General features: G+C 46.5%; 1 protein-coding gene across 2 annotated transcripts in view; it reads left to right on the top strand.

Annotated features, from left to right (window-relative positions):
* Positions 1–25,489, top strand: part of LOC125704172 (transmembrane protein 266-like) — a 30,104-nt gene extending 4,615 nt beyond the window's left edge. Inside the window, exons 2-11 of one of the 2 annotated variants that reach the window (XM_048969524.1) lie at positions 202–300; positions 7,264–7,452; positions 15,427–15,581; positions 16,477–16,550; positions 16,721–16,777; positions 17,316–17,454; positions 19,365–19,480; positions 21,494–21,686; positions 23,737–23,796; positions 24,139–25,489. In XM_048969524.1, the coding sequence (XP_048825481.1) occupies positions 287–300; positions 7,264–7,452; positions 15,427–15,581; positions 16,477–16,550; positions 16,721–16,777; positions 17,316–17,454; positions 19,365–19,480; positions 21,494–21,686; positions 23,737–23,796; positions 24,139–24,752 (1,611 nt within the window). In that variant the 5' untranslated portion in view covers positions 202–286 and the 3' untranslated portion in view covers positions 24,753–25,489. Of the gene's footprint in view, positions 1–201; positions 301–7,263; positions 7,453–15,426; positions 15,582–16,476; positions 16,551–16,720; positions 16,778–17,315; positions 17,455–19,364; positions 19,481–21,493; positions 21,687–23,733; positions 23,797–24,138 lie in introns of both variants that reach the window. The other variant, XM_048969523.1, reaches the window with a different exon arrangement.
* The last annotated feature ends 772 nt before the right edge of the window (positions 25,490–26,261 follow it).

The following is a 26,261-nucleotide window of genomic DNA, read 5'->3' as shown; positions in this document are numbered from 1 at the left end:
TCGCAAATATTGTGCAAATTCATCCAAATCAAATGCAAACTTTGCCACATATTTATATATACATATATTTGTTGTACAATAGCATCATGCATTCGTCCTGTCATGACCAGTTTCAGTAGGGCAATTTAATGTATTATAGACAGAGTCTCTGGTATGGGATCATGTTTGTGTGTGTAATGGGCTCTCCGGCTCCTTTCGCAGGTCGGCTGCGTGTGAAGTATCTTTCTCCTGTGATGACTTTGGCAGTGAGGATTGGGTGAAAGAGTGTGGAAAGTCAGCCCTCGACATGACCAACACTGAGTGAGTAAATCGCGGGGTGGCGCCCCCTTGAAGATGGCTGCCATCCAGAGCCCTTTGCCCTGCCCGGGTCCCGGGCCGCTCATCCAGAACATGGCTGCATGCACCTCTCTCATCTTCACCTTTTTTTAATCAATCCTCATCTTAACAGTTACATTTATTTACTTAGCAGATGCTTTTATGCAAAGTGATACAATTGAGAAATTAGGGTCAGACGATCCCTGGAGCAACTGAGACTCTACAATGAATTCGCTATGCTGAGCCTTGGGCTTGAAGCGGCGACCTTGCTATCCCAGGCCCAGCATCGCGGCCTGCTGAGCTGAGGCAGAGGCTGGCCCAGTGCCCATTGTGCAACCTTCCTCCTGAAGACCTTTATCTCCACCTACCCTCTGTGCGGCGCCTGTCGCTTGCGTGCTGGTTCAGCTCGACGGATATTGCCTTATATTTACGCCACTGTAATCTCACGTTTTTGTTTTATGGATTCCATATAGCTGCCCCATATGTATATGGCTATATGACTTCTGTTCGTTTTTTGTTGCATGATTTCATTCTTCCTGCAGTAAATGGGCCATAAAATGCACAGAGCAGAGATATGCATGAAATATGGCGTGAACAGCAGCAGCTGCTTAGCTTCCCTTAGCCTCACTTAGCCTCCCTCTCAGCGAGGCGGCGAATGCGCCCGCAGTTCAGCGCGACACACAAATCATATGCCTCGATCGTCAGACGGCATTTCCTCGGACGTGGGGCCCCCGCCTTCACTGCTAAGCTTTTTTTCTGAAATAATCCTGTCACATTTTAGGCTGCTTGACTTCTCTGCTTGCCTTTCTCACCTTTAACGCCCCTGCGGTCCTCCTGCACACCTCAGAGGTGTGAATACCGTTGGACCATGTGACTGTGTGAATGCATCAGCGGAGGCGTGCAAATATCCCCGGTGTGGCGAGCCCTGGGCGTGACGAGGCGGTGGCCCCAAGCTGTGATCTCACACGGTGCCCTGGCAGGCCGTCGGCGGTGCAGCTTTAACACGCTGACACGCCTCACTGTCGTAGATGGTTTGATCACAGCTGCACTTTCTGCTGCACCTTCATGCTCCTCAGCGTGAGCGGGCAGGGCCACCCTTGTGCTGCTTCACGCACACTGAGCGCATGTCAAAGGTGTGTCTTTATCTTTAAGAGGGATGCGATGGGCTGGCATCCTGTGCAAGACGTCCCCTGGCTCATACCCTGCCTTTTCTGGGACAAGCTGCAGGCGCACTGTGACCTTACTCTGGGTGGGTGCTTAGTGGAGATGGATGGATGGATCTTATGCTGTTAAAAACTGGGGCAAATCTTCTGAGAGTCTGCAGGAGGCCACGCGATCACTGCGGGGGAGGTGTGTTGCTCAGCAGGTTTGGCCTCAGTACCTGTGATCAGAAGGTTGCTGGCTTGAATCCTGTGCTCGGCAGTGCACCCATATCTCCATTGGGCCCTTGAACAAGGCCTTTAATCCCCTAAAATGCTCCTGGGGTACTGGATGGATGGCTGACCCTGCAGTCAGACCTCAAGCTTTGCTCTCACCTCTATGCGTGTGTCTCAAAGGGGAGCATTATGGGATATATGAAGACTAACACCTACCAATTTACCTGTACTTACATATAAACACATATAGAGCTAAGCGAGAAGCTGAGCGCTGGATTCAAAACAACACCCTCCTGATCACACTCACAGAGAAGTCGCCCATGTCTGATGTTTAAGCTCACCATCATCCTTATATGCCATCCCCTGTTCTGCTGGTTCAAACCTTAAAGCATGAGGTGCCACAATAAACGTTGCCGGTTTGCGGTGTTTTCCAGTATAAACGTCTAATCAGCATTCAGATCAGGAAGCTGAGGTTTCCTGCTGGAGTCTGGAAGCTCCTGGCATGATTTCAGGCTGTACTGTGTTTTTCCTGAGCATAAATCAACAGTAAGAACTGCTACATAATGGCTCCCTGGTTTAGCTACTCAGATCATATATTTTCCTGGATCGCTGCTATTGTGTGGATGATTCTGCTATAACTTCTACCGCAGAATCTGTGAATTAAAGCATTACTGTATATCTGCCTCCTCTTCTTGCTCAAAGATGCTTTTTGGCTCTTACTTAAGCTATAATAAAAAAACTAATTGGCACATGGGGATACGGTCACTGATAACAAATCCAAATGTTCTGCAGGAAAAAGGCTGCAGTTCATATTCATTTTGTTTTATGGTGGAACCTTTTGCCTTGTATCTGCAAATTTCCCTCAAGGAACATTTTAAGATTGCAAAAAAAAACTGTACATCTGTCGTTTTTTATTTAATATGTCTCCCCGTTCCTCTATAATACTCAAAGGCCCCTCGGACTGATGACTTTCCCCATCCAGGGCTTATGTTTCATTTTAGCATGCTAGCATTGCACCTGCTGGCCGTGGTTCCTCAGCTTCCCTTGATTCGATCTAAGTATCAGCGGAGTGGAATAAGTGCGCGATTCAGCAGTTTTTGGGAAATTGCGTGACCCCTGCCTGACCCTGGCTGAATTTGGCATGAGGAGCCAATGCTAAAGCACTTAATATCGTTCCACGTTCTGTTGAGCTTAGCAGGACGTTCAAGGTTAACTTATAAACAAACAAATGAGTAATGGAGCAATATACAGGAAGTTAGACCCCTTATAGCCCCGCCTCCGTTGTACTGCGGTGCCAGAAACAACCAGTCCGCTTCCCGGGCTTTTGGCCCGGCCCAGCAGCCCCTCCCACGAGTCTATGGGCTGTAGTGATGGTGCATTAGTTGGCACCATGTTGCTTTCATGAAGGTGACATCGCGTTCTGGTGACCACTGAACCCTCACGCCCAGTCCAGGCAGAAACGTCCGTGCTCCTGTCACGCTCGATGTGCCACACTGGTCCGCTGCAGAGCGAGGGTGTCCCCATCATGTCACGTGTGTTCACTCCCTCCCCTGTCACTGCATGTGTGACCTAATCTGAAGCCTGTGTCAGCAGGATCTCCATCCCTTTAATAAGAACATCCCAAAATGCCGACTAACATCTCCAATGGAATTCTTGGATAGCGCTTGGTTATGCTTTTCTCCGATGCCCTGTTTCATCGCCAAGGTGCCGCTTAGTGTGTTTTTATTTACTGTACTGGATTACTGTACCCAGCCCTGAAAGTCCCACGTAAGAGACGGTTGCTTGTTTTGGTTTGTAGCTCTTTTATTTAAATGCCTGTTTGACCTGCAGCCTATAGATGTTGTTGCGGCATCATTACAGCCCAGGCTGTGACCTGTCAAGCCTCAGCCAGCAATAAATCACCAGCAGAACAAGAAGCTCAGAGATCATTCTGACCTGGAGAAGATTCCCGACTGCCTGAATTAGCATAAATATTTATTTGCACTGATTGGATTGCAGCAATTCTTCACCTTGACTGCAAATAAATTTACTGGGGCTGGAGTGTGAATGATACTAGGGAGGTTCTGCCAGTGATGCAGCATATAATGTGAGGCTGTTATGCATGCATGCAGATGTTCCGTGACCATGTCATCATATATCTTAATGTGTGATGAATATAGCATGTGATATCTCTGCCTATCTGATCATTGCCAGTGTGATATTGCTATCTCTGTGATATCCCTGTTTGTGCGATATCCCTGCCTGTCTGATATTCATGGCTGTGTGATATCCCGCCTGTGTGATACCCATGGCTGTGTGATATCCCGCCTGTGTGATACCCATGGCTGTGTGATATCCCGCCTGTGTGAAACCCATGGTTGTGTGATATCCTGCCTGTGTGATACCCATGGCTGTGTGATATCCCGCCTGTGTGATACCGATGGTTGTGTGATATCCCGCCTGTGTGATACCCATGGCTGTGTGATATCCCGTCTGTGTGATATCCATGGTTGTGTGATATCCCGCCTGTGTGAAACCCATGGTTGTATGATATCCTGCCTGTGTGATACCCATGGCTGTCTGATATCCCGCCTGTGTGATACCCATGGCTGTCTGATATCCCGCCTGTGTGATACCCATGGCTGTGTGATATCCCGCCTGTGTGATACCCATGGCTGTGTGATATCCCGCCTGTGTGATACCCATGGCTGTGTGATATCCCGCCTGTGTGATACCCATGGCTGTGTGATATCCCGCCTGTGTGAAACCCATGGCTGTGTGATATCCCGCCTGTGTGATACCCATGGTTGTGTGATATCCCGCCTGTGTGATACCCATGGCTGTGTGATATCCCGCCTGTGTGATACCCATGGCTGTGTGATATCCCGCCTGTGTGATACCCATGGCTGTGTGATATCCCGCCTGTGTGATACCCATGGCTGTGTGATATCCCGCCTGTGTGATACCCATGGCTGTGTAATATCCTGCCTGTGTGAAACCCATGGCTGTGTGATATCCTGCCTGTGTGATACCCATGGCTGTGTGATATCCCGCCTGTGTGATACCTATGGCTGTGTGATATCCCGCCTGTGTGATACCCATGGCTGTGTGATATCCTGCCTGTGTGATACCCATGGCTGTGTGATATCCCGCCTGTGTGAAACCCATGGCTGTGCTCTTGCTTGCCACTAATCCCTCTCTGGCACTAGGGAAACCCAGACTAGTCACAAAGCAAAAAAGGGTGTCACTTACCGTGATCAGGCTGAAAAAGTGCATCTCTGGCCCAAAGAGGCAATGTTGAACCACTTCACTGGTGCAGAAAGTCTACTGCCCCTGCAAGACAGGAAGTGATGTAATGTAATGTGATACTAATCAGCGTAGTGGTCTTGGGAGAAGTTTTTACTTTTATTTCACTTGATATTTAATTTAGGGAATTTAGCCATATAATCATTTGCACAAATAGAATATATTTTTATAATGGTTCCAAGCAAATGTTAGCTTTACTGAAAGGGGAAATGTTATATAAGGATGAGTCAACAGCCAAAACCGAAGAGGGTAACAGCATTTAACCCCCAAACTGCAATCCCAAGGCCACTTGGCTTTATTTTTTACATTTTATTTTACGTTTATTTTTCTTAATACTCTTACTCATCAGTTATAGCAGTGTTTCGCATCTGTTGGCACATCTACTTTTTATGTCAAATGTAGGTTTACATCACAATCCTGTTTGACAGTGAGTTCCCAGAGGCTTGGTATCCGAGGCCTCATTGTGAATATTAATAATAACAGTTACTCTGCATAATTCTCTTCTGGAGGATTTTAGACGTCATGTGATGCTCTTATCAAGTTGTTACTCTCTTCTTGGTCCATGAACTAACTCTTACACACTTTTCCTGTCCCACCAGGATCCATTCACCAGTCACTTCCTGTGTGCATCATATGTCACCATGTCGCTTCCTGTTTGTAGCTGCGGTCGTGACTTAGGAAAATTCTCAAAGCTGCCCATGTGTTTACTGTCACACAGGACAGTAGGCTGCAGCTGAGGTCTATGGCCACCACTGACTACATATCTTCATGAGTAAACCAGACCGTTAACCTGTAGGGTGGTGTTGTTTCATGCAGAATCATGGGACGATGTAGCTATGTTCGGAAGGTCGGCGGTTCAAATCCCAGGATCGGCAGAGTGATTTCATTTTTGGGCCCCTGAGAAAAGCCTCAATTTCTCCAGGGACTCTCTGACAGGGACTGTCTGACATTTGGATAAAAGTTTCCACTAATTAAATGAAATGTAAGCTGAGGGGTTGCAGAGTGACAAGCTGTCTTCGTGTCTAGAAGTGTGGCCTTTTGCCATCGTTGCTCCATCTCCCATTACCAAAGGTATACATCCTTGCCCCGGCAGACCCCAGCAAGGCGGGAAACAAGCACCCTGCATTCCCCTGCCCCCTCCCAGTGCCGGCTTTTCACCCTGTACATTCTGTTTCGCTTTAGTGCGAGTGCATATCATGCAGACACACTCAGCTCGGGCAGTAAGTGCACTGATCTGCCTTTGATTTAAAGCTCTACTTTCATCTGAATTCACACACTGGGCTCTTTTACAAGACTGTCAGCAACTCTAATTACCCAATATGATAAATAATTTAAGGATATGACAAAAAATGGCCAGAGAGGCATAAATCCTGACACATCGACAAACACTGTTCTCATCGTTATCATTGTGATGGATACTGGTATGTTCTGTATATCCTTAGTCCCAGCAGTGGTGTTTACTACCAGTCAAACCACATATATTCACGGGGCCCCCTGTTGACCAGAAACAGTCACTGCACTAAATAAACAAAACACATCCCTTACTTAAGAGACACTGAAGCAAACATGGTCTATGAACCAGGCAGCTAGCAGGTGGGGGGAGGTATTTTCAGTGGAGCCCCAAAAGTAAGCCTGCCCTTTGCAAGGGTGGGGTCTGCTGAAATGTTTGCGTAATTTTACGTATCTTACATTACCAAAATAGAAATAATCATCCATCTCAGACAATAATCCATGTGGAAATGACCAGTAATAGGATTTGTGCAGTCTATTGGAGCTCTGGTATCTCGTATAACAAGGTCACTGCCAATTTCCTGTTTTCGTCCCATGGTTATATGCATTTTAAAAACGGCGTCGTGCCCCCATCCTGACCCCTCCCCCCCAACCTGTTAAGGGCACGTTACATCACTTCCTGCTTTTTTGACCTCCATTCACTTCTCCCTGTAGAAGACAGCTGTCTTCCGCATACTTATAATAGCTGCATTATTATGCATGCTTACATTGTTTACATTAATTATATTAATTTGCTCATTGTAATTGTTTATTTGTTCATTATTCAAGGCCTGTACAGAGGGTCGGAATATATTCCTAAATTTCACATGTTGAATCACCGGCAATAATGTTTCTCAACTCAAGGGGGGAATTTATCCCGGGCCTTTTGTTTCGCTGTCACTCTGTGCAGGCGGCTGCCCTGCCCCTCGCAGGACCCCTGGCCACGCTGACCCTGTTAATCCCACGTGATGACAGACCGAGACGGTCAAACAGTGATGCTCTGGTCTCTACCCCGCAGGGCATCCCAGCAGGCCGGGCTTTCTGAACTGGAGGTCATCTCCCAGCCTGTGGAGGAGGAGAACCAGTGCATGGCCCCACTGCAACTGGTCAGCTTCGCCTACCGGGACCTGCCACTAGCCGCCCTGGACCTCTCCCTAGCAGGATCCCAGCTGCTGTCCAACGTCGACGAGGAGGACGCCAGAGAAGGGTAGGGCCCTGACCTGCACATCCGGCGCAGGGTCCACATCTAGCAGGAGCCCCATAGCAACACCACCATCATTTAAAGGCGTGTGCCTGAAATCTCAGGATTATACAGCTCAGGAAAAAATTAAGACACCTCAGCAAAATTTTCAGTTTCACTCATTTCTCAATTTATTGGTGTGCGTCTATGAATAATATATATAATTTTTTGCAAACTCCAGCCTGGCTCTCCTCTGCTTCTCCTTGATGAAGGGCTTCTTCTTTGCTTAATAGGTGTTCAGTCCCGCTTCTTGCAGCCTGTTATATATAGTCCTAGCAGTGAACTTCACACCACTTAATGTTTCCCATTCTTTTTGAAGGTCACTTCAGGTCATCCTCCAATTTTTGAGGCACCGTCGGATCAGTTGACGGTCATCTCTGGCATTAGAAAGTCGCCTTCTGCCCTCTGCCTGGATGGTTTCTGGTCATTCCCAGTGTCTCCTGCTTCACCTAGTTCTTGTGAACTGCAGACTGGAAGCAGTCTGTCTCACAGTGTAGCCTTTTTCCAGCAGGAAGATGGTTTGCTGTTAACTCGGCTATTAAATAACTCACCTTAGTACCTTATCCAGGATACTTTACCTGGCAAACAGCGTTAGACATTTTGTGCCGTTAGAAATCATCTGCAGAATGAAATGCGACGTACCTCTTAATGTCAGTGAGTGTTTCCCTTGTGACTCTCCCTCTACGTGCGCTGAGGGTTTTGTCCTGGGAATTTGTCATTATTCAGTCACCGCTGCTGCTGTGACTTGGGTAATTCGATAAATGCATTTTTCTCCAGGTTGAAATATCTCCCTGCCCCACCCCACCCCCCATTTGGTTACTTTTAGTACCTTATTAGTAGTGGGCTGTCAGGTTCCAGTCCGTGAGACTCTCAGCCTACACACAGCAGGGGGCGCTCTGCCTGGCACGGCATGGACAGCGAGTCCCCGCGGCTCTGGCCGGGAAGTGTGACTCGCCTCCCCTTCGCGGGTAAACACCATAAGCTTTATTACACTGCCCAGCGCACGGTCCAGGTGCTCCGTTTGTCACCGGATCACTCCCCGCTCCGCTGATCTCTCCGATCCCCCCCCACCGCCGTCCCCAAAGTGGACGGACGGCGGTGTCTGGAGCACGGCCGTTGGTGTGAATGGTGATCCGATTCCCGCTGGCTCACACGAAGGGGACCCCGTGCAGTTATGTAGGGGGTTAGGGTCTGACACGGTAAAGGTAGAGAGAGCGCGCGGTGTGTGTGTGTCCCTGTGTTTGTGTGTGTGTGCCTGTGTGTTATATCAGTGACAGACCAGCATCCCCTCCTATGTCTCCCGATCCGCTGCTCTGTTCTGCCCCCTTTTGTCCTTCCTCGCATATGAATTATGGGTAAAAGGTATGAGTCCCGCCCCATATTGCCGACAGACCGTAAAATGGAAAGATGAAGTGCCTCGAACCTGCGCCTCTCCTCCAATCTGCCTCGTAAATAAAAGCACGAGTTTCAAGACGTTTTTACGGGAAGGATTGGAGACGCCTGCTGCAGGTTTAACGAAGCCTGGAGCTGCTCCGCCCGCCCAGTGGAGCCTGTCGACGTACGCGGCAGCTCGTTTTACGGGAGCCGCGTGTCCTCGCGGACAGCGCCGGCACTCGCTGCGTCGGCACTTTGGCCGCGCCGGTAAGCAGAGGGCGGTTATTAATAGGCGTTCGCCGATCTATCTTGCAGGCTGAGACACGGCCTGCTCCTAGGGGGCGTGGCCTTCGCTCCCCATTCTCACTGCTGTCTTGTGGGACTGTATTTCTGTGCATTTTGCTTCTTTTTTAAAAAACTTGTTTTGATTTTTTTTTTCAAATCAACTCACCTTTTAAGGCAGGGATCCCCAAATCCTATCCTGGAGGTTTAGTTTGCAACACAGTTTGCAGGGTATTTCTCTCCTCAAACACACCTACCGAACCTGAAAATTGGCTGGTGAGCTGCATAAGGTATCTTAAATTAATGTTAAACTGTGTGGCAAACTGGCCCTCCAGAAAAGGATCTGAGGGGCCCTCCTGGGGCCTCTGATACCAGGATGAGAAGTAAGACTGGAGTGAGAAATGGAGTGGAACTCCAAAAAAGAGCCTCTTATGGTCCCTAAGTAAGCAGTCGCTCCCTGTTTGCTTAAGCTGTGATCATCTCTGCCGAGCTCCTGTTCTGGGTTATTAACCACACTGTACACACGCTGTATGCACTCTAATCCCCAGCGAGGATTGTGTTTGTGATACGCTTGTTGGTTCTTCATGATGATTAGCTGGATCTCTGGCTCGTAAACGATGTGATTAATGACTGTGTCAGACAGATAGTGTTTTCTGCCACCTAGCAGGGCTCGGTGGATGGGTGCTGTCCGAGGAGGGGGATGCTGATAGTAGTGTACCCCCCCCATCCCCATCCCCTGGTTTCCCTCTTCCAGGATTGCCCCATCATTGCTGCAGCAGTGAAATTTGATTATTTGATTAAACACTGCTCTATGGCTGTGGGGGTACGTTGTTTTGACATGCGGGAGTAGAAGGATGACCCCATAGTGTTTGTAAAACATCTACAGTTTATCTCTCTGCATTGTTTGGAATGGGTTTATAAGGGGGGGGGAATAAAAGAGGCCATAATTCATACAGAAGAGCTAGCCTCATCTTTAGCCAATTATATGTTTAAGTCGGTGAGAGACAGGGGTGGGGTACTCTGCTGGCCAATCAGCTTTGATCTGGGACCAGTGCCCCTGGAACCCCGCCCCTTTATTGGTGTTGCATATTGAAATATGTAATAATGTATGGATTTGTGACTTCGGTGACCTGTATAGTAGGATGTCATGGCAATATAAAATGAAGGTGTCACCGTGAGCATGGCGACAGAAGCCAGCTCGCTGTGGTGCCTCGTAATGAGATGCAGATCCTCCCCAGCCCCAAAGCCTCTCACCTCCCCCCAAACGAGCAGTAACGAGTCCCACAAGTGCGGCCTGCGCAGCCTTGCCGAGATGACGTCATGGCTGCCAGGAGCTGAAGATGCAGCATATGCCAGTGATTTCTGCGCATCTCTTGCGCACGGGCAGGCAGGCTGGTGGAGCGGACCGTGGACAGATGGCCCATCTGGGTCAGCCTCCTGAGGGGCGGAGGAAGGTGTACAGAGCAGCCCCCCCACTCCTCACCCCACTCCCTTCAAATAACCTTGAAGGCATTTAGGGTTGCATATTTCTGTAGATTCATCCATCCATCTGTCTTCAGACAGCTTCCCCTGGTCAGAATCAGGGAAATTATTTTAAACAGGTTTATGAAATGTTTCATTTATGGACACGTTAGGGGTGGGATTCACCAAATAGCATTTAATAACTGCACAGTAATAGGCAAAAGCGATCCGTATCATTTTAATTAACATACGGTTTTTATAAATGAATTGCATTATTGCTTGTTTGTTTCAGATGTTCTCAGGCAATAGCACCATTGCCTCAGGGGTTTGAATCCCACCACCACTTTCTATGTGTGGAGTTTGTGTGTCTTTTCTGTGTGTGTGTCTGTGTCTGTGTGTGTGTGTGTGGAGTTTGTATGTGTGTGTGGGTTTGCATAGATCACATTTAAGGACCAAATTGTCCCCAAAGTGTAGTAAAACCTGAAATTTCCTCTACTTTTGGGAACATCTTTTGAGGTCTCCATTTGGATAACCTCAGTTTTATAAAAATCGGTGAATGCAATCAAAAAAGTAAAAATGCCAAAAGTCTTGTATTTTGATTGATTACTTATAGTTAATGATAGGGCTGGGTAGGGGTTAAGGGTGTTATTGTTGGGATTATGGTTTTTCCCATTGAAATGAATGGACCGCCCCCATTTAGATAGGTAGACCTGTTCCCCATGACCCTGTGTTGACAATCGTGGCTGGTCCAGATCAACATGCCTAAAGATGTGAGCTCTGAGCTCCCAGATAACGAAACCAGGAGGTGATCTGACCTCATTAGTGTTAAACAACCAAAAAATAATCAGTTACCATTTCTCCATCTGCAGCCCTGGGAACAGCACATCTCCCAATGAAGGCTCATTAACACATGCGCCCCTCTAGTTCCCACCCTGGTGTCTCACATCAAGCACGTTTTTTTAAACTAGATCTAGTAATTGCATTCATAGTCATAATGCATAAATGCCAAATATCCTCACACTTTTTGAGCTGGTTCTGTCAATATTTAGGGTTCCCCCCAGTCAATTGTGGACTTTAGTTACACTGCGAAAGAATGTCTGAGAGGAACTTCAGAATGTCCACTTCGCTTTGCAGTTACTGTGTCATCGTTGCTTGTATGCAGTGGGACAGATGAACTCCTTCCTACCTGCTCTTAGTTTATGTGGTGTCCTCTAGAAAACAGCGGATGGATCTATGATTATGGACCCTCCTGTCAGCTTTACATCTCCACTTATCTTGCATTAAAAAGAAAATTTAACTTTAATATATCCTTGTCAGTGCACCACTCTGTAAGGCCAGGAGTGCTGACAGCAACTAGGAAAGACCTTGTTAATTATGTTGAAAAATTGTCAATTCAATGACCCGTCAGTTTTCTGCTCTCGCTTATGTAATTAGGGTGGCACTGATCATTAGGCAATGTCATACAAACCAGTCAATGGAAACCAACTGCTGGTCTAAGCATTATGCTAAATTAGTCGATGTTTATACGTGGCGTCAGTCGCTGTCCACGGTGCTGAAATGGTCACAGACTGGGACCAATATAAATCATTTATCCGTTTCTGGTTTTTAAAATTCCAGGAGTGACTGATCATGAAGTATATTTCCTGATTCATCTGCTCAATTCTACAACCAGTAACAATTCTGCATTCTCTTCATTATTCCCGCGATCATCATTTTGAATTTGCTTCTATCATGTAAAATTACAAAAAAATACATATTTGCTAAAATGTGAAAAACAGAGGCACACTGTTCCACTTGGGAATCACGCTTTAAAGCTATTTAAACCATTTGTCCCCTTCGGCTTTGAAACGGTCGGCTGCTTTTACACTCCGCTCATCCAGAGGTCCCACTCGCTCCACTCATACCGGCCGTCCAGCCGTCGTCGTTTCCAAGCTCGGCTCTGAGTAGGAGTGTCCGCTTCCTGTCTGCCCCTCTCGTTCCCAGGGCACCTCGCAGCCTTAACCCCGCCCACTGACATCCAGAGCGTCGTGCCTGAACCGGGCCAGCGCCATCTGGAGAGTTTGGCTCCCTCCGCAGCCTCAGCCAGGAAAATGATTGCTAACAGCATGATTATGCTTTGTTTGATTACTCTGACATCGTTTACAGGCCACTGGCTTTGTCCTTGTCTAGTGTGTGTGCAGCTCCCTGGAAAAGGGTAAAACAGCTATTTTAAAAAGTGTGTGCGTGTGTGAAAGATAATGAGAGAGAGTATATCAGTATCTATACATGTACATGTGAGTGAGTGTGAGGTCACATCTGCTCCCCTGTCTTGCGTTACTGCATAAACTCTTACTATGGGAATCGATCCCTAGTCTGTCTGTCCTGTAGACTGGAAAGTGTCCTGACAGATAAAACTGGGCGCATTCATTGCAGTTTGTGCCTTTCCTGCAGTGTGCTCTGGATGAAAAAGGGGCACTCTGCCGCCCCCGTCTTTAACAGCAAATGGCCCACCTGCCTGAAATCTTTCCAGCTTGTCATTGTGACTCTGTAATCAGAGATGGCGCTCTCAGCGAGCTCGCTCCTCACAAACCTGTCATCGACACATCACGCCTAGCACAAACACAGGACGGGGAGCTCCCCCCCCCCACCCCCCATACACACGGCGACTCTGACTCACCACGCTTGCCAGCAGGTGACAGTCATGGGTGGATTACAACTTGGGCCCACTGGGGGTCCCAAATGATGTCCCTCTCCTTGTGAAGACAGTCTGTGGCCATTTTAAGATGAATTCATGCCCTAGCTATGGCAGTACTTGTTATTTAATAAGGCCCAGGGCTGTCTTATATACTATATAAGACAGGGCTGTCTTATTTAAAATAGCAGTTTTGGCCAGCTCTGGTTCACGGAGTCCCAAGACCCCAGCAGTTAACTAGCGAGGGCCCTCAAAGGGTTCGTGCTCAGGGGCCAATGATTTCTTACTCAGGTGGTAGCGTCTAATGTGCATTAACATAACTTTACTAAGAACAAACCAAAGGTTAGCAGTGTACTGGTCAAATATCACAGAGCAAGTAAAAGCTATCAAATTAAATACTGTGGGTGCCTGTTAATAATTTAATGCTCTGGAGGGTTCCGAGACACTTCACAGATCACAGCTGTACTCTTATTAAAATCGTAGACTTAATTAAAGCAATAAATATCCCATTGTTTCCACCTGTAAATCTGTGTAACCCCTGGCAGTGAAAGTGACGGGAGAAAGATTGTTTAAAGGTCCGCAGTCAGCTCTGATTGTAATGAAAAGTTGCGTTATAGATCACCGAGTACGAAGAGCAGCTCAGTTACGGCAGACATTTTGGTTTCAAATCCATTCGATTATCTTTAAGGAGGCAGGCAAATTAATCTGCCAAAGCAGCTGTACGTCCCACTTTTAAAAATAATTATATGCGTCCTACCTAAAGGCATCGTAAGGAACGGCAAATATCAGCTTAATCAGGTTAATTAAATTAGCTAATTGTATTATTCTTTTGACTTAATGTTAAACACTGTTCAAAGTCCTGCTGGTTAAAGTCAGCCAAGTCATTGTTAAAAAAATTTACGCGGCTTGGGATCGCAAGTTGAATTAACGAACAAGTAGCTGAAGGGCCGATAGCAGGCGATGGATTAAATAGTAACGCAGCTAGGAGATTTGTTTGGGGGGGGGCGCTGTAAATATGATATGAGGAGCACGGTTTCATGAAGCACCAGCTCCTCCTATGTTTGCTTTTGAACAAGTCGGCCGTGTTATTTGGAAAGGGGCGAGGGATCATTGAGGCTTATTAGCGCTGCCAAGCGCGTCGGGTGACGGCGGGGGCGCGGGGCCCCGAGGAGGAAGCCAGCGTTCCCTTCCCGTCAGGTCCCCTGCTGTCAGGCTCCGCGGCGAGTCTCGGGTAAGGACAGCATTTTCCACTCGTAATGCACCAGGGCTGGTCAGACTGTCTGAGGCTTGGGACGATCAAAGCAATTACGAATGAGACCGAAAGACGAAACTAGGATAGGCAGGAATTCTTCTATGGATCAGGATCTGCAATTCGACACAAAACTCAACATTTAAAAATTATTTTAACATAAATTAAAAAATCAGGTAAGATAAAAGTTAGGACCGAATCCTTGGATTATAGGTGCCTGTGTATACTGCGTTTTGTACATTTTTCTTTTATATAAGAAATCAGTATTCCAGGTCAGGATAGCACAATTAAGACCTGTACGCATGTTTGCGTATGTATTTTTCCAGGTTTTGCGGACCTTGGCTGTGTGACGCCGTAAATCATTTTTCATCTTCCTTTTATTGTAAATGTGATTTATTTGCCGTCTCTCATCCATTTTATCTTGAAGCTCTGTTTCTCTTCACGTTCTATTTTTAGGCTACCATGTTGTGTGTAGTACACCGCCCTCTTCTGACTCATATAGGGATCGTCATTTCGTATTTTATACGCTTAAAAAATACCAAATATTGCAATTTTATAATCCAGTGCATGGTAGTCGTTAGGTCCAAGTTAAGCCTAGTCTCGAGCATTTTAGCCCCAATGCCAATCTTTCCTCAAAAGAGTCGAGCCCCAGGTAAACTTGATTTAGCCCCTGATCTTTTCAATAGTTAGAAACCCCCTTGATTCCGTGTATATAGTTATTATTATCTTTTCAAATTATTTATACTTGCTGCAAAAGTGAGAACCAGACACGTTGAGATTAGCTTTTATTTATTTGCTGTCACACATTGTAAATTATTTGTCTTGGAAATGTTTTATTACAGGATTGTGGCAGATGTTTAACCCTCTTCTTATGTGCTGTGTGTGATTTATACACTAACTCCAGATCTAACTGGTTGAAGCCGTGTTGCGGACGGCGAGTGGCACTCTGGCAAGTCTGTGTACTGAGTGCAGGCTTCAACTGCTTTCTGGTGGCCTGTGTGGTTCTAGTGGTGCTTTTCCTGGCCTTGGAGCTCCTCATAGACATCAAACTTCTTCAGTGTGAGTGCCTACAGACCTCCTCAGCGTCAGTTAGAGATGCACAAGATATCAGTTAACATCAGAATCGGCCGAATTTCGTAAAAAAAAAAAAAACAAGATATTTGCATGAGTCTGATGTATCAGTTTTGGTGAATATCGACAGCCGATATTTAAAATTTGGCAATAGTCTAACTTAGAAGAACCAGAGATAAAGGTACAACTAAGGAAATCATGGAGATGTTTGCATTGGGATGATCAGTCATTTTCCATAGTGGAGGAGGAGGGAATAAATCAGCTCACTCATCACTTACAAAGTACCACAACATGGAAATTTGGCTCTTAGATCAATCTTTTGTTTTATTAAAAAAAAAAAAAAACAATGTAACATCGTTCCGCTAATCTGTGCCTGTAAACTGGTCGAGTTTCACCACCAACAATCCCTCCCCCCGTAAGGTTAGTCAGTCAGCAATATAAGACAAATATATATATCAGTTATCAGTATCAGTCTACATTGGTCTACTATTAGTGTCAGTGCCTTTTGCCTCATTTATGGCAAAATTTTTCAGTGTCAGTACATACAGACTTGTGGGCATCAGTCTTGTTTGTATGTTACCCAGACATGGAAAGTTCAGGGACAGAAAGTGCAAATCCAGAATAAGATTTTCTTTTAACCAACCAGTTAAGCATAAAGTACTCAATTGGTTTGTTGAAATGAAAACTTGGTCTGGATTTGTACTTTCTGGACCAGAACTTTCTACCTGTGATGTCGCTTTGTGGCCTTGAATTATATTAGTTAGCATCCTGAAATGCTTTAGCGTTATTCCATGAAGTGTGAATGGACCATAAGCCGCTGAGCATAGCTGCTGCTTGCTGGTTATCATTGGTGCTTCTTAACACCACACTCTCTGTTTTCCAGTTGCCAACGCCTCCCAGTTTGCTAGCATCATCCACTGGATCAGCCTCGGTATCCTCTCCGTTTTCTTCACCGAGGTATGGATTACTAGGGTTAGACAGATATCATCAGTGGGGTGTGTCATTTGTGGCAAATATGATGTGATTGTTGAACAGGTTTCTTTGCTGATGAATTGTGTACATGGAACATCAGTGTGTCAAAGTCTTTGAAAGTGTGTCCTGTGTCTGTGTGTATCTCTCGCACTCAGACTGTGTTCCGCATCGTGGTCTTGGGCATCTGGGATTACATCGAGAACAAAGTTGAGGTGAGAATCTCGGGATCCCCGATTGGCTGTGTGACTGCCTGGCAGCAGACCGATGCTGCCAGGGGTCCTGGAGGGACCGGGAGCTCACACACCCCAGATCGCCTGCAGCACTAAGGTTTAGCACAGCCTTTACTGGGGAGGAGCCGCAGTATTGAATGAAATCTGCGTCTCGGGTTTGCACTTTTAGCTGATTCACTTTCTTAACATTTAACAGGATGTAGTGATGGACAGCCACGTACTCTCGTCAAGTGCCTTAGAGCCAGGCGCTATATATAAAAATAAACTGAATTGAATAATGTTTAGGTCTACAAGCAGATGTAGTGTTTAACTGTTCATAATATATGAGATGAGTCCCGGATAAATTGACAGTCAGTAGTAGATATAACATATGAGGAATTCTGTCCCCATGTATGTGCAGGCAGGGAGGGTCCTTTTAATGACACAGCATGGGCAGTGATGCTGGTCGCATGTTTTAGATGCGGCCTTTCGGGTTGTCCGCTGTCAGCACGCGTCACAGATGCGTTTTTCCCGCATGCAGGTGTTCGATGGCGCCGTCATCGTCCTCTCCTTGGCCCCAATGGTGGCCTCCACTGTCGCTAACGGACCCAGCAGTCCATGGGATGCCATCAGCCTCATCATCACGCTGCGTATCTGGAGAGTGAAGCGCATCATCGACGGTGAGAGCCAGGGGGCGCCATGGGGACACTCTCCGCCAGTCACCTGGTCCAGCGCTTTATATTGTTAAACGCACGCGGCTCCCCGCAGTGCCACACCCTGGATGAACACAGGCTTCCGAAACCTCCACCTCTAAGCTGTCAATCCCACCAGGCTAAAATTTGCCATATGTCCGGATCTCACATTTAAACAGTTAACCAAGACACCCTAAGTCCACAAAAGCCAGCGGACCGATTTGAATTTCTAACATAGCTCCCTTTAAAGCAGGTTAATATCTCAAGATTTTACTGCTGGTCTTCAGCTGAATGCCAAAGCTTCAACTGTGAATCCAAAGCTGTATCAGTATTATTGTAATAAGCTAACCACAGCAATAGGAGCTGTCACACCTGATACGATTAATGGATCACCTAGGATATGGGAATATATCACAATCAGTTCCTGTCATGTGAAGTTGTGAAATCAGCTGTCACGTGATCAGCTTGTCACCCGCAATGTAATGTGCTGGGTAACATGTCCCCTTGTGTGTCTGTTTTAATGCAGATGTTACTGCCGTGCGCAAAACCAGTACTCTACCACACCCTCTGGTGGTGGAATATGGCGGCGCGTCCCCACCACATCCTAGCTGTTTGTAATGGGCTGTGTGAGTAAATGCCTGGAAATGGTCCTGTCACAGCAGCTAGAGCCCCAGTGTGACCCAGTGATCTACTGGAATTACATCATCTGGCTGTAGCCAGTAGCTGTTCCACCTTCTGCCACTTAAACATCCTTAATAGAGGAAATTATGTGTTTTATGTCAGTTGTTGTGAAGCAAAATTCAGTGAAAGTCGGAAACTTAATCCAGATGTCCATCCTGCATTACTATGGTTAGAAACATTATAAAAGCATCAACGTTTGGCAAACTTCACTCCCATTTGATTGATATGTTGTGCACATGTGAATGGTGCAAACTGCCCAGTGTGTCTCTCTTCAAATAGATACAGGCAGCTTTAGATCAGGAACAAACCTGTAACTCTAACTCACCCATGTGGGATCACTCCAGCTGCACCCATATATCTACAGCTCTGGAAAATTTCCATAATTTTTAAGAATCTGCATTGTTAAATCCTGGTTTAATCGTGCTTCTGCTGGCTGAAGGCCTCACTGCGAGGCAGACTGCTTCCAGGCTCAAAGTTTCTAACAGAGCAGTACACAAGAAGACGGTGAAGCAGGAGACACTGACAACGACCAGAAACCAGACAGGCAGAGGGCAGAAGCAACTTCCTAATGCCAGAGATGGCTGTCAAGTTATGTGACAGTTTCTCATGAATCAGAGAATGACATCTGTGTCGTTCTTCTTAAAGTGACCTTCAAAGAGAAAGGAAAACATTAAGTGGTCTGAAGTACAGCGATAGAATAATTTATAACAGGTTCCTAGAAGCAGAACTGAAGACCCATAAAGCAAGGAAGAAGCCCTTCATCAGTGAGAGGCAGGGAAGAGCCAGGCTGGAGTTTAAAAAAAAGAACATTATTATTCACAGTCGCACACCCATAAATTGAGAAATGAGTGAAATTGAAAATTCTGCTGTGGTGTACTAAATTTTTCCCAAGCTGTGTAGAGCAAGAATCTCCCTGCCATAAAGACCTTGATTAAGTTATTCTAGTACCAGCTCAGGAAATAGCAACATTAAATGAATTGCTGTGCTTTTCAGGCAAGCTCTCTGTGATCCTCAAAGACTACCACTACATGCCTGGTGTGAAAGTCGCACACAGGATAACAAATATGGCGCCGATATTTCATTGTTAGAATGTAGTTTTGGGACATTCATGACTGGACGTGTCATTTATGTTGCTTTTGGCCACATCCTGGCTGTCAGTGCTCCTTATGGAGAAATTGGCACTGGATGGTGACCTGCGCCACTCTGCTCTACCGCAGCCTACGTCCTCCAGGTGAAGGTGGAGATGGAGCTGGAGATCCAGCAATACGAGAAAGCCAAGGCGGTTCGGGAAGATCACTTGGAGAGGCTGACGCAGATCTGTCAGGAGCAGGCGGTGAGTCCGGTCCCCTCACTGGGATGTATGCATGTGTCAAAATCCATCCATCCATCCATCCATCTTCCAACCACTAATCTTGGTTATGGTCCAAAGGGGGTCTGGAGCTTATCTCAGTTAGCACAGGACACAGTAGCTCACCCTAGAAGGGACAGTACAATCATTCACACACGTTATGGCCAATTTAGAGATGCCGCTAATTGTATCAGAATCACTGATGAAAAATAGGTTAATCCATCAATTTTCTGTACGTGCTTGTCCAATGCAGGGTTGCAGAGGGTCAGAGACCTATGGGCACAACCCAGGATGGGGTGCAAACCCATCACAGGACACACTCTCGCACTATTCACACCTACAGGCAATTTGGGAACTCCGTTTAACTTCAACGTGTTTTTGGGCTGTGGGGTGAAACCAGACTGCTTGGAGGAAAAGCATGCAAACTCCACACACACGAAGACCAGGCAGAGACTGGAACCCTGGTCCTAGAGGGGGAAGCGACAGGACTAACCACTGTGCCGCCCCTATAATTAAATTGCATATTTTATATATATTGCATATTTTATACATATAAAAAAATATTTTTTTATTAGATATGATATTTATTTAAATATTTTATCACTTATTTACATAACTACAGTCGAACCTCGTTACTACGTACAAGACAGGATATCAAAAACATGTACGTTATAAGCATAGAACGTTGTAACCACTTAGTGCAAGATGGATGAAAGAACTCACGAAATATCCATGTAAATGATAAAACTTTAATAGAACAGACCCTTAAATTGACTACAAAACAAACGAACACATTATTACTTGTTAAATAATCCTGTACGTTGAAAGGGTGAAAACGTTGTATCCGGGGTACGTAGTAACGAGGTTCGACTGTATTCACTAAAGCAGAATGACATCTTAGTAGACACAGGTTGTAATTCTACGTTCTGCCAGCAGAGGCCAGGAAAACACCATTTAAGTCACCCCAGGCTGATCTTGTAGCACTTAGAAATTTGCGTTATATGTACTTCTTCACAATCAAACTATAGGTCAACGAGGAAATTACATTTCTCATGTAGTGCAATTAGTTAACACACTCAAGGGTTTTTATTCGGAAAGGTACCGATATTTTGCATGTGAAGTACATGGTGTGCGATATGTAAAATACAAGCCGTAAAACATTAAATGCTCTGCTTAGTTCTGATGTGTATCATATGTGGATTATACTGTTTATGTGCAATTATGATAACAAATATATAAAATATTATAGAAACAAAGCTTAATAATAACTTTCCAGCATACAGCTGCATATGAGGCAGGATCCCACAGCGCAGAGGTACACGTGTAAACATGGCTGACCCCCGTGAGGCAGTACCACGTCCACCACACACAGCCCCTGCTTTCCACGCTGCTGAACACCGCAGCTGCCTTTGCTCCAGGGCTCAACACCCCGAAAATCAATGTTAAGACACAGAACATGCCGAAGGCGGCGCCCAGCTGGGCTCCGTGGGCCTGTATGCTTGTCGATGTCGAAGGGCGAATGCAGCCCCCCCTACAGGACGGATCGCACGTGTTGTTGAGCGTCGTGATGACTGTGTACCATCTTTTATTGTCCAATTAACATTACTGAAAATGACTATGCTGGTGGTCTGTATTCCTCTGTCTGTAATTCTGTTGTGGGGGGTCTAAGGGCTTAATTCTAAGTCTTAATAAATTGCTAGTGAGCAGAATCAGAAGATCATAGGTAGCTAGCCAGTTAGCAGAACACGCTGATTCAGCACCTCCCAAATAAGGAAAGGATTTATTTAATATTTAGTGTAGTGACTGTTTGTGTCCAACAGGAGGCCCCATGCAAATGCATAGTTGGAGTGGTGGTAAGATATATAGTTTATATAGAGTCTCTCACACATTGTAAGTCATTCCTGAGTAAATGGAATGGCCCTGTCCCTTTGGATGTTGCATGTCAGGGCTGGGAGTGGGAGCTTCTGACCGTGTGCCTTCCACTCGCTCTCCGAGCAGTTCGAGATCCGGCAGCTGCGGGCGCATCTGGCACAGCAGGACCTGGACCTGGCTGCGGAGCGCGAGGCAGCCATGCAGATCCGCCATGTCTGGCACAAGCAGAGCAGTAGTTTCCAGGTGGTAGAGGGGCTGACCCCCGGGGAGTCTGATGACGAGGGCCATGGCAACATCCGGGAGGCCCGGCCCCCCACAGGTAGCACCGCCGCCCCCCCCCTTCCTGGGTGTCCCCAGGCATAATCAGACCAGGATTAATCAACCTTCACATTATCAAAGAGCCAGTTGAGGTTTTTTTGGACTAAGAATTTGACCTCATAATAAATACATTAGAATTATTATATGTGACATGAGACTAAGAGCTAGTCACCATTCATTTATAATTTATTATATTTTTCTTAATATATCATGAAGTAAATGGTAATTCCAGGCAGTTGATCACATTCAAGGTTTAACAGAAACTGCCTGAAATCTCTGGACAGGGCTAAGCTGGGACATGTGGTCTGTAAGTGATCACAGCAGACAAAAAGTTACAAATGGTGTGACATCAGATCAGTGTGGGACAGAAACCCCACCCCGTTTAGCCACCATACTCGCCCCTGGGCACCCCCCCCACCCGCAATGGCAACATTAGCACACGGTGGCTCCTGGCTGCAGCCGTCGGGATCAATAGAAGCTAAAAAGCTTTTAGGGTCTCATGGAGAGAGAAGCCCATGCCCCCCTCCCCCCACGCCGCAGTGGGCAGGGCTATTTCAGGTACAGAGTGCTCTGTGCTTTGGGCCGTGTTCGGCGGAGAAAGCACTCGCCAGCCAACATCTGTTCCTTTCACCTGGAAACCACAGCAGGCCATGCAGAGCAGTCACACGACCGCCCCTAGGGGATTGTGGGAAATCTGGCTTGCAGAAACAAGTGCAGTGTTTTCCAAAACACCGTGCTGAAAAAGAGCACTTAGGATGGGGTAAGCCGCTGGTCAGGCGGAGCTGGGGGATTTCGGCGGTTCTCTCCTGTCTCAGAGACCCACAGACGGCCCCTGCTCTTACTGAGGATGATGGAAAATTCCCATGACACACCAGTGTGAAATAACAGGCCTCTCAAAATGTATATCTGCACGTATCCAGAGGATACAATCCCTTCACATTGTAGATCGCTGCAGACCTGTTAGCCATGGGTTAAATCCCGGCTTCACATTGCCAGTCCAATGATTACAGTCACGTTTGTCTCTCTGTGAAGGAGCTTCTGTGAAGCATTCATCAGGTCGTACAGCTCTGAGACCATAAACTTATTCATCCATTGGGGGTCTGTGTGTGACCCCCCATTTCTGAAATTAACAATCCTTCTTGGGGTGTTTTTGAGGGACGCACTTCCAGCATACAAAGCTTATAAGGACCAAAGTTAATCCTATATATAGAAAATAGAGATTCATTTACGTATTTTTAATCAATCCAGTGACATTTTTAAAAAATACTATGCCTGACACTGTGAAATGTGTTGATTTGAATTTGACTACGTTTCCAAGTGCTCCACTGCCGACCGCAGTGCTTTCTGTTTCACAGTGTACGAGAACTCACAGAAGTACATGGGAGGTTATTCTGTGAAGCAGCACCAGCGATATGCCAATGCCTGCGCTGGACAGAGCCGCCATATCCGGAAACCTTGCTTTTCGGTTCATGCGTTATTAATTACGGGATGATCGTCCTGTCTATGCTTTCGCGGGGGGGGGGGGGGGGCTTTCTCCACAGTACAAGACCCCGATTAAAATTTAAAGCAGGAAAAATAACAGACCGATGGACGGTCAGACGGACGGACGGATAAGATAACATGGCAAAATAAGAAGCAAGGGAATCCATCCATCCATCTTCTGTACCCGCTTGTCCCTTTCAGAGTTGCAGGGGTGCAGGGCAGGGAATAACCCGGGATGCGACACTGACCCATTGCAGTGCACACACACCGTTCACAACTGGGCAACTCCTATTCACCTTAGCATGTTTTTGGACTGGGGGGAAACTGGAGAACCCAGAGTAAAGAGGGCCCGGAGGTGTGAGGCAGCGGTGCTACCCACCGCGCTACCACAGACTGGGTATAGTTAGCTGTAAAATAAAAGTTAGCTGAAAGTTAAGCACTCATTCTGCATCATCCATGGGTATGACCAGGAAAGCTTAATAGCTGCACATACTCAGGGACACCAGCGGTTCATTTATACATGATGCCTGTTCAGGTGTCACACTTAAATCTGCCTCTTTTCTCAGAAGCTGTCGGTCGGGATGATATGAACAACTACATCCGGCAGTACTACAGCGAGCCCAGCAGCGGTGAGTGCACAGTAACGCCCCCTGTCTGTCAGTAATGACCGGCAGCTTGCCTTACTCTGCCTGTACTGTTTCTTGCTCTTGACCAATGAGTATTTTTCTCTGCAAGCATGTTCCCAAGATGCCCCTAATGTTATGCTGTCTGCTGATTTGAATTGTAGTTTTATAAGGTTCTTGCTCTGTCTGGTAGATGTTGTGTAGCTCCTACTCTAGCGCAGCTCACACTTGTACCTGGTTGTTCACTGGAATCTCAGCCTAGCTGCACTTACGCCGAGTCGACTCCTTATCTACTGTAAGTTTGTAATGTGCTATTTCTCTCATTTTAATTCCCCCCACCCCGTGCAGATATGGACATCCCCGAGGCTGGGGCCCACATCATCACCACCACAGCCATCGACGTCCACCTCCCCAATAACCCGCGCCACCTGTTGTCGGGGCTGCTCAGTGTGGACCCGGAGCACACGGGCGCGTCCGCCAGCGACGCCTCCTCCACTGTGTGCCGCTCCTCCTGCAGTGTCTCCACGGCGAACCCCTGCTCCAGCAGCCAGACGCTGGCCTCCACCACCGACTGCACCACCCAGGAGGCCTCGGTGGACGGCGGCCCGCCAGAGAGGACAGCCCCCTCTCCGTTCTCCAGCCCCTTCCCCCCGGGGCGTGAACGCTGCGACCCCAGTGCTGTGGTCCAGGAGTTACTCTCCTCACTCTCCGAGGACTCCTGCCTAGCCCAGAAGGGCCTGGACCCAGTGAACCTCAAGCTACCGAGCCCCACCGGATCGGCCGAAACCAGCCCAGAACTGGAGCACCGGGTCAACATCTACAACAAGAGGAACCAGGAGGGTCTCAGCACTTTCCAGACCAAACCCGTCATTCACCTGCAGGCCAGGAAGGCCTCGCTGGAGGAGAAGTACAGGTTCCTGGGGCCCGTCAATGCCCCACTCAGCCAGCTGCCCGATGCCTAAGGTCGGTGGGCGGGTAGGAGCGGGGCACCAGCGCCACCTCCTGGCGAGAAGCCGCAGACATTTCAGGCCAAATCGCACAACTGTCTGAGGAGAAGATGACAGGATGGGGCATTTTAGGAACCAGCACTGAGCAATCATCAGGAATTTCCAATGTGAACCAGTCCCAACACAGAAGCGAATATATATTGAAATATAAGTATTAGCATTAAGTATGTAATACCAGCAGGGGGCGATGCTGAGGCTTTGAAATAAGTGTAATTGGCAGTGTTAATGATGACGCAGGTCTGGTGATGGGTGGGGACTGGCTTTTATCTTTGTATGAAATATAATAAAATGTATAGTCCTCTCTGATCTGGCTACTGCAGGGTATATTTGATTGGATGAGTTGTATTCACTGTAAATTTCTTACCTTGGTCTTTCTACGTTACAAATATTGACATTTGTATTCACAGAGAGGGTAACCGCATTCAGGTCCAAACCTTAAACCAGACAGGCAGGCGGTTGAGGTTAAAAAAAAAAAGCTAAACATTTCTCGAATTTTATAGGACAAGTACTGTAAAGGGAATGATGCAGCGGAATGGATGCTCATAGCATGAACCTTTAAGACGACCTGCTTTTACGTCCGGCAAACAAACCCTGTGCACTTTCATGTTTACAGACCTTTTATATTCCCAACATGGGGGGAGCAAGTGCAAGACTGCAGTTGTTGTCAATTGATAAAAATAAAAGTTTGTTAAATAAAGGGAAATTGTAAGTGTCTTGCTAAATCCTTTACAGGCCACTTGTAGTCCTCACGCTGGAACAGGTAAGAGTAATTGTTGGCAATTAATGAAAAGCCGATCGCCATGGTTACATTCTTATATTCTTAGTTTGATCTGTTTTATATTCTATGTAACAAACATGAAACGACACTTTGATTTCACTGCAAATTTGAAAGCTCAGTGGTAGCCTGAATCGGCAGCCTGCTTACTGCAGGACTGCAGTATTTCTCCTCTCACTAAATGTCCACGATAGGGTCAGCGGTGGGTCTCCATGTCGCTCACAGTGTGTGAGTTTTGTTTGTTTATGCGCATGCAGTGACGCTTCCAGCTGTTACGGCACCCAAATCGAAGCCCACCTTCAGCTGCCCCCCCCGCTAACAATAAAAAGGATCATTCAGCACTAACTGTCATTTTTATTAAGACATTTGGAACAAAGCAAATAAATAGATATAATTTAAAACTATATACTGTAAATATAAAAATTAATACAAAATAAGATTCATAAATATAAAATGAAAGTAACAAAGACAAATAGAAACAAACTGCAGTATATAACTAAAAAAAGAGAATCAAATTATTACACTATTACACTCTTGGCTAACAAACACTAACGTTATACTGCCCTGTTCCACTACATGCATAATATTATACTCATAAAGAGATAAAATATCTGCATTCCTCTATCAGTTCCATGTTTCTCTTTTTCTTGCTTCCTCTCTTTTCTAAACTGGATACCTAGACTTAGACC

The sequence above is a fragment of the Brienomyrus brachyistius genome, chromosome 11 (assembly GCF_023856365.1).
Source record: "Brienomyrus brachyistius isolate T26 chromosome 11, BBRACH_0.4, whole genome shotgun sequence".
Taxonomy (NCBI): domain Eukaryota; kingdom Metazoa; phylum Chordata; class Actinopteri; order Osteoglossiformes; family Mormyridae; genus Brienomyrus; species Brienomyrus brachyistius.
This window is presented reverse-complemented; position numbering and strand designations above follow the sequence as displayed.